Source organism: Nematolebias whitei, chromosome 5, assembly GCF_014905685.2.
Source record: "Nematolebias whitei isolate Nwh7 chromosome 5, NemWhi1, whole genome shotgun sequence".
NCBI classification, from domain to species: domain Eukaryota; kingdom Metazoa; phylum Chordata; class Actinopteri; order Cyprinodontiformes; family Rivulidae; genus Nematolebias; species Nematolebias whitei.
This window is the reverse complement of record NC_056502.1, coordinates 11,125,672-11,134,039: the sequence shown is the minus strand read 5'-3', so window position 1 is coordinate 11,134,039 and position 8,368 is coordinate 11,125,672. Positions and strand designations below refer to the sequence as shown.

The 8,368-nt window shown below is 37.0% G+C and overlaps 1 protein-coding gene across 1 annotated transcript in view; it reads right to left on the bottom strand.

The window, feature by feature from the left end:
• fhl3a (four and a half LIM domains 3a) overlaps nucleotides 1-8,368 on the bottom strand; it is a 39,391-nt gene continuing 31,023 nt past the window's right edge. Inside the window, exons 4-6 of the mRNA XM_037676823.1 lie at nucleotides 5,475-5,644; nucleotides 4,261-4,447; nucleotides 1-247 (exon numbers count right to left, since the gene is read on the bottom strand). Of these exons, the coding sequence (XP_037532751.1) occupies nucleotides 96-247; nucleotides 4,261-4,447; nucleotides 5,475-5,644 (509 nt within the window). The 3' untranslated portion in view covers nucleotides 1-95. The remainder of the gene's footprint in view (nucleotides 248-4,260; nucleotides 4,448-5,474; nucleotides 5,645-8,368) is intronic.

Here is an 8,368-nt window from a genome sequence, read left to right as displayed (position 1 = left end):
TTAAAACAACCTGAGGCAGCATTTTATTGTTTTTGAAAAGCCGTAAAATGAGTTGAAGGTTTGAAGGAATGGTGCGATCATCGTAAACGAGGGTTCTATAGGCTGCTGTGGCAGCCACGGCACAGGATCCGGTCACCGTCGGGGAAAAAGCCGGCGCCCACAAGAGAGACGGAGCACTGGGAGCAGGTGAAACACGGCTGATGCCACTGACGGTCTTCAAATGAGATGTACTTCCCTCCTCCAAAACCTGGACGAAGGAGAAGTAAGAAACAGAATGTTGAAACTTTCAAATGTGTCTGCTGACCTGCATGGAAGTGAAGATATGAAACATGGAAACTGAGGAATTAATGGTCTTGAAAACCTCATCAAAAGTTCAACAAAGTGAAGTCAGGTCATCTGGATTTTTTTGTTTGTTTGTTAAAACATTTTATTTATTTATTTTTTTGGATGTAACTGGGACACTGTGTACACACATTCGTTCCACCACATGTACCACATGTGGTGTATATGACAAATAAAGAACCTTGAATCCTTGAATTTTGTCCTTCATCTAAAGGACTTCATCAGTCCGAGGAGCCACAACAAACTGAGTCCCACAAGCAGCACACTCCCATAGTGGACCAACCAGTTTGCTGATAAGATGATTTCTGGAGCCCGCACTCTCCCCTATCAAATCCTCTGAGGCAGGCATGGCCAACGTGGTTCAAAACATCAACGTTCATGCTCAATAATCCAGGTACAAAATCCAACAAAGATAAGTCAGGTCATCTGGATGGTTTCTTTGTTATTTACTTTTTTTTTTTTTTACGTTTCGTCCTTCATCCAAAGGACTTTGTCAGTCCAAGGAGCCACACGACTGACAAAGTCCTTTGGATGATTTTTTTTTTTTTTACCTGACTTAACTTTGTTGGATTTTTTTACCTGGATTATGGGACATGAACTTTGATCTCATCAAAAGTTCTTTTGTCAAAAAAAAAAGTCTAAAAGTAAATGTCACAAAGCCAAAGGAACATTTTTCTGACAATACATTTAAAAATGTTAAAAAGTGGTTGACAATTGAGTACAAATTCAACTCAATAAACATTTGACTTTTTTTCTCACAACCTGAGGCAAATCTTGACATTTATTCCACATTTCACTGAGACTTTCCAACAGAAAACTGGTAATCTTATTAAACTCAAGACCTTAATCTTGCGAACGCCTCTAATAACCAAACTTTATCGCTGTAGGAGACGTTCTGCCTGTGAATTAATCAAAGCTGTTTTTTCTAAATAAAGCTCAACGTATTTTTAGTGCAAAGGTTATGTTTAAATATAGAACACCTCTAGAGAAAAAAACAGATATACATTTGTTTAGTTAAAATGTCCACCTCTGTTGAGCAGTTTACACTTCCCAAGTGTTTGTGCACGTGTGTTACAGCAGTACATTTCAGATTATTTTACATTTCTGTAACCATCTAGCATTTTATGTTGTCCTTCAAGTTAACCATTGGCAACATCCAGCTGTAATGTTTTAACCATGGCAGTTTTTATAAAACATTAAAGGTATTAAGTTATGTAAATAAGACTTCACTGAACTTTAAACTAAGATTTAGCATTTTCATAATAATTACTATCATCTATTTTATTGTCTACCATTAACATAAGCAGACAGGTATGGAAGTTCAACATGTTTATGGTGTAACAGCAAGTTTAAAAAGGTGGAAGAAGACCTAAACATTAGATCTGATCAGTGTTCAAGCAGAAATCAGTGATAAAAGCATGAGCTTTTTACTGTATGCAAGCTAAATCTGAATAAAGTCTTACCTGGCACCCTACACATATGTCTTTTTTCCCATTCGTCCTTTATTTATACAGGTTCTTACTATTTATAAGGTATTTTAAAGGGTGTTTCTATTTAGGGATGTCCCAAGCTGATAAATACTATTGGCTCAAAGTACTAATCAAGACATTTTCCATTAACTGGTATCATCCATCCATTATCTTTACCCACTTCTTCCTTTTCAGGTCACGAGGGTCACTGGGGCCCATGTCCAGCTATCACTGTGCGAGAGGCGGGGGACACCCTGGACAAGTCGCAAGTCCATCACAGGGACACATAGAGACAAACAATCATTCACTCTCTCACTCACACCTAGGGACAATTTAGAGTTACCAATCAGCCTAACATGCATGTTTTTGGTCTATGCGAGGAAACCGGAGCACCCGTGGAAAACCCACACATGCACAGAGAGAACATGCAAACTACACCCAGAAAGACCACGAACCAGGATTTTAACCTGCGACCTTCTTGTTGAGAGGCGGCAGCTCTACCAACTGAGCCACCGTGCCACCCTCATTGATATAAAAGAAGCTCTAATCCAGATCTTTGTTGTCAACCAACTATTAATAGCTTTATGTACGCTTCGCCGCAGTATGACAGCCATTGTTGTGATATTTCGTGCCATCACATCTGCAGTATACTGTACAAAATGAGAGCATGTAACAAAGTTGAGTCAGGTCCTCTGGATGGGTTGTTCTTTGTTGCAATGTTTTGTCTTTTATCCAGAAGACTCTTCAGTCTTGACTCAAGACTGAAGAGTCTTCTGGAAAAAAATACGAAACATTGCAAAAAAGAAGAATCCATCCAGAGGACCTGACTCAACTTTGTTAGATTTTCGTGTCTACCTGGATTACTGAGCATGCATCAGGACAAAATGAGAGCAGTTCAGCAGCTGCTTGCAATGTTTGAAATACTAGCCATTATCATGAAGAAAGAGCTACATTAAATACTATACATTTTATAATAAAATTATACACTCAGCTGAGTAGACAAGTTAAAACGTATACAGCTGAGCAACACAGAAGAGGAAATTTTAAAAGAAATGATCAAGGACGGACAGCAGTGGTCCAAATTTATTGGTGTGAATGAGCATTATTTTCCATTTTCAACACCAACTGTTGAAGCCACGGTACATCCTACGCTCTCAACACGACATAAACAACACAGCGCTCCCCGAGCTGTATTAAAACCTTTGCTATCAGCTTGTTCTTAGTTTAAAAAGCAACTTGAAGATTAACAATGTATTGCAAAGCAGAGCTACTGAGGTGTCAAGCACACGATACTTGCTTTTAATAACTTTATTGTACTTATGACAGCTATTCTGCAAGTCTGCTATAATAAAATATAAAATAATGCAACAATCCAATTAAGTTTTGGTATCAAGGACAAACATATCTTGACTGGGACATCCCTACTTTAGGAACTGAGCAAATGCCTTTAGGAACAAACACAAAACGATGTTCAACTCAAATAAAACGTTGTTATTCTCCTTTTGTTTTACAATCAATATTAATAATCAGTAATTAAATGCTTACTTTTTATGGGGAAAGAGAGGGTTCTGAAATGCTTAAAAGCCACATGGTTTAGTTTAGAATATAAAATGCTTAATAAAGGTTGGGTTAAAAATGAAAATAGTAAGAATTAGAAGAAAACACATAACTTAATGTTCCAAATCGGCCCCAAAAGTTGTGGTTGAAATGTCACATGCAGACTTTATAAGGCTCTCACCAAGGCTGGAGGAAGCCTTACAGCCTACTGTGTTTCTGGATATTTTCACCAGGACATCTCCTCAAACAGGAGAAGACAAAAGCTCGCTTTTCTCATCAGCTACACATTTTCAGAAGAGCTCTTCGTCTGTTTGCTCTAGCTCAAATAAACAGAGATGGCCATTAAATGTCCCATCCAACAAGTTCAACATTAGCTCAACATTTAGCCCTGGTGTGTGGAAATAAAGTATTTCAAGCAGTTCATCAATGTCAGAGGTTGTGCACCATAAAATAAGCACAAAGATTTCTTTTTTTCTAATATGCGCAGCTTTTTCTGTTGTAATCTGTTAAAATAACACACTTTGGATGACAGAACTGAGAGCAGAAAAACGTGAAGTGTAAACAAAAACGTTAATCTCTGCAGAATTCCTTTCGAAGAATGCTATCAGACCCTTGCGATAACAATCTGAACCTGTCAGTTGCTGCTTTTAACAAACTGATATCACAGTGTAAATGTTTAATGACCGCAGGTCACAAAGTCTCTGCTGGGTTTTTATTAGTGCAGAAAATTTTCAGTTTGAACATTTGGTTAATGTGAAATAATCAAAATATTCAAGGCCCCCGTTAGCCGATCTTTGAGCTCATCTTGTTTACATAACTAATCATATTTTTATGTAGTAGCCCACTTCATCTGATCAACATAACTAGATTTAACGGAGCAACGTGAACTTGCCTGTGATTGGTTTGCTGCAGGCCTCACACTTCTTGGCGTACAAGTTGCCAAAGCACTTAAGGCAATAAGGGCTGTCATCCCTGGAGGTGAAGTGTTGACCCGCCAGCTGTGTCTTACAGCTGGTGCACACAAAACACTCCTTATGCCACGGCTCCTCTCGATAGGTTACCCCACCTTTAGCCAGAGCCTTAATAGTGAACAACAAAAAAGACAGCGATTAATTTTCGTTTTAGATGCTCATTTCTGCTGATTTCTCATCTTCTTGTTTCAGCAATGCACATTTCACCAGTGCAGTTTCAGTGTTGTGGTGAGCTCTAAACCATGACTGAAACTCTTCAAACAGATTATTTCTTTGCAGATGATCATGCAACTGACCAGCAACTATTTTCTCTAGAATTTTTGAGATGAAAGGTAGGTTAGATATAGGTCTATAATTGGCTAGGATTCCTGAGTCAAGTTTATGATTCTTAAGTAAATAATTAATTACAGCAATCTTAAAGCTCTGTGGTACCTAAACGTTTATTAGAGACAAATTAAGCAGATCCAAGACATGGTTACTGATTACGGGAAGTGTGTCTTTAAAAAGTCTGGTTGGGATGGGATCTAGCAAACATGTGGATGTTTTGAATGAAGCTATTATTTTTAACAATTCAGACATAGCAACAGGGCAAAAACAGTCCAAACATACATCAGATTCTAGGGACATTTTTAAAGTTGTCTCATCTGACACAGAACCAGAGGCGATAGTAGGAAGGCTGGTATGAATTTTTTTCTTTAACTGAAATTATTTTATTTATAAAGAATCTCATGAACTCATCACTGCTTAGTTGTAGGGATATATGAATCAACAGAGATGGGATTTTTCATTAGATTAGCTATGGTACTGAAAAGGAACCTGGGGCTATTTTTAGTCTCATCAATTAAAGATGAATAATATAAAGTTCGAGCTTTATGGAGCACTTTTTTGTAAGTTAAGATAAGTAAAATTCTTCATTCTTCTTAGTGGAGCGCCATTTTCTTTCCAGCTTTCTAGATGCCTGGTTTAAAATATGAAACTCAGAATTGACCCAAAGAGCCATTCTTCTCTGACTGATTGACACACCCACATCCACACAGATATATACATACATACATATACATACATATATATATATATATATATATACATATGTTATATTATGTATATATGTTAGTTTTTGAACATATTTTCAGACCTTTTGACAGCGCGTGCAGCGTGGAGCAAACTTTTCCTCGTAGCAGGACACACAGTAGTGCTCGTCTTTGTCGGGAATAAACGACTTTGAGCCGATCGGCTGTTCGCAGCTGTGGCAGGTGAAGCAGCCCTCGTGCCATGTGGAACCTGCATACTCCAGCTTTCTTGTGCCTAGAAAGGGAGAGAAAAAAACAGTAGCGGGGGAAATATATATTAATTATTTATTGATTGATGTAAAATTTCTGGATTTTTGGACATTTTTATTTCTACTGGGAGTCAAAACACTTTATCTAAACTGAGTCAGGTAAATCTAATTTAGTTTCACTTAGATTTATTTGCTTTAAATGTAAATCCACAGCTCCATACTTCTTCCTGGCTGCTGGAATATTGTTGAACGGTTTAAAGCAGAAGAGATAGAAACATTTTTCCCTCTGTGACGCTATCGATTCATCCTACTGTGTATCGTTTGGTTGCTGAGTTTGTCATACAGTGATGCAGCGGTTTATGTGGGGCTGACATTTCTGCACATTGCTTACGTTTCTCTGCTGCTCTGCTCTCTAATCAAAAACACAAAAACTCCCGATTACGAGTGTACACAGAACTCACTGTGGCTTGAAACAATGTTAGCTGTAAGGCAACACACTGAAAACAAGATACAAATAAAGGTAGGCAAGCTGCATTGTGAAATTATACTTTGTTTAAAGGCAAAATCAAGGACAAAGCATTTTTCACAAGCATTCCAACAAGTTTAAAGAGCTTCAGGAATGTGCCACAAAATCAAAAACTCTGCCTTAAAAGAAAGTTGCAAGAGTTTGCATCTTACATAAAAGTGCAACTAAATGTTTTTAAAAGACGTAGTAATAAGTCAGATTCCTATAACTCCATGAACGAAATAATCTAAAAACACTTTTTTTCTAATAGCTTCATAAGATTTTTCTAAATTTGCTCAATCTTGAACACATTGTGTTGTGATTTGAACAGAAAATTCTGTTTACTCAGTTTCTCATGGATGTGATGTTTGAGATAAATCATGACACTAAATGGAGAAGAAAAAAAAAAGACTCTTCCTGGACTCATTTGCAGCTTCTTGAGCTCTTCAGAAGCTGCTGATGGGTGTTGGATAACTGACATGCTTATCTTTTGTTATCATCAGTTCTGCTGATTCCAGGGATTCGGTTTGGACATGAAGTCAAGCAGACAATTATTCTGTCACATTTCCTCAGTTTAGAGCCGTTCACCTCTTTCAAAATCCATTTTTCATTTCTACAACATATACACATTTGTCTGTCTGTTTTTGTTCCTTTTTTATATTTTCATTTGTCTGTGGCTCCATGTAGTTGCCATGTATTTTGTCATTTGCCGATTATCATTTTTATCAGTTTACTACATGGCAACAAAAGGAGAACAGTCACGTTAATGTTTTGTGGGTGAACTCATACGGTTGTGCATGTATATTTAAAAAATGCACTTCATATAAAATATTTGATAAGAACCTAACTATTTTATTTAAATACATGAAATAAACCTGTTCATCTTGGATTTTAAATTACCGTATTTTTCGGACTATAAGGTGCAATATCAATGAACGGATCTGTTTTCGTACATAAGGCGCATAAAGCGAAACAAAACAGATGAGTCAAATTTTATTCAACTCATTCACAATAAACACATAAAATCGGTTCAAGGTCGGTAAGCACAACCACAATTAATACATAAGGTTCACCTGATTATAAGGCTCACTGTCAATTTTTTAGAAAATTAAAGGATTTTAAGTGCATCTTATATTCTGAAAAATACGATAAGTGGGCCTTTCCAGTTTTCTAATTATCATCCACTGCAAAGGCAGAGGTGCAGCAAAAATGTCTGTGTGTGTGTTGTTTGTCTTATAAGCAAAATATCTCATGAGGCACTGAATTGATTTTAATTTAACTTTCAGAAAGTAATGATTAGGTTGGCATCTATAAATAAATAAAACATCTATAACCGTTTTTTTTACTTTTGGAGTTAATTCAATGCAAGATGGCTGCAGCTGAGTAGTCTTCAAAAACACAAAGACGGCAAGAACTCAGTCAATTTCACAGATATTTTGCTATGGTTTGTTGTGTTGGTTAAAAAAAATCTGCACTTAGAGTGCTGACAGACCATTAATTACTGGAACCAACTCTGTTAGTAAAATATCTCATGAGGCACTGAAAGAATTCTAATAAAGTTTTCTGAATGGAATCAATGCAATGACATCTTTATCTACTGTGTTTTTCGCTGTAAACGTTGCACCACCCTATTAGTTGCATCAGTCCAAATATGTCTATTAAAGTGGAAAAATCCTTAAACACATAATTTTGCTGTATGTCACATCTATTATGAGTCACCGCTAACGCGTCACGTTTGTTATGCGTCACCGCTGAAAAACCAGAAATGTGGGACGAACACGGAAATGCAGGCTGGCATTATGCCAAAAAATTGAATGGCTGCCAAATGGCTGCCACGGGAGCGTGTACGGGAAGACTTTAACAAGAATTTAACAAGATTAACACTTAAAAACAATTATTTGTTTGCTTGACATTATAGCAAAATTGTGCCTCAACTGAACTTTTATTAATAAATGCACTTCAATGGTCAAATTAGCTACATTTTGCTGGGGAGGCGCAGCTAAATAAAGCTGATTTGACGGTTGCTCCAAGCAGTGAGCAGAACGAAGGTGGCATCTATGGCAAGCCGATTGTGTCATTAATAGCGACTTTTACCTATTACTTGATACAACGGCATGCCATACTACTCGAGTGCCATCTAGCGGCTGAAAATGGTAATGTTCAATATTTTCTGTCAGAATGAATGAAAACGGTCATATCTCAGCCAAAAATTGGTTTATAAATATGGAAAAAAATTCATAAATAT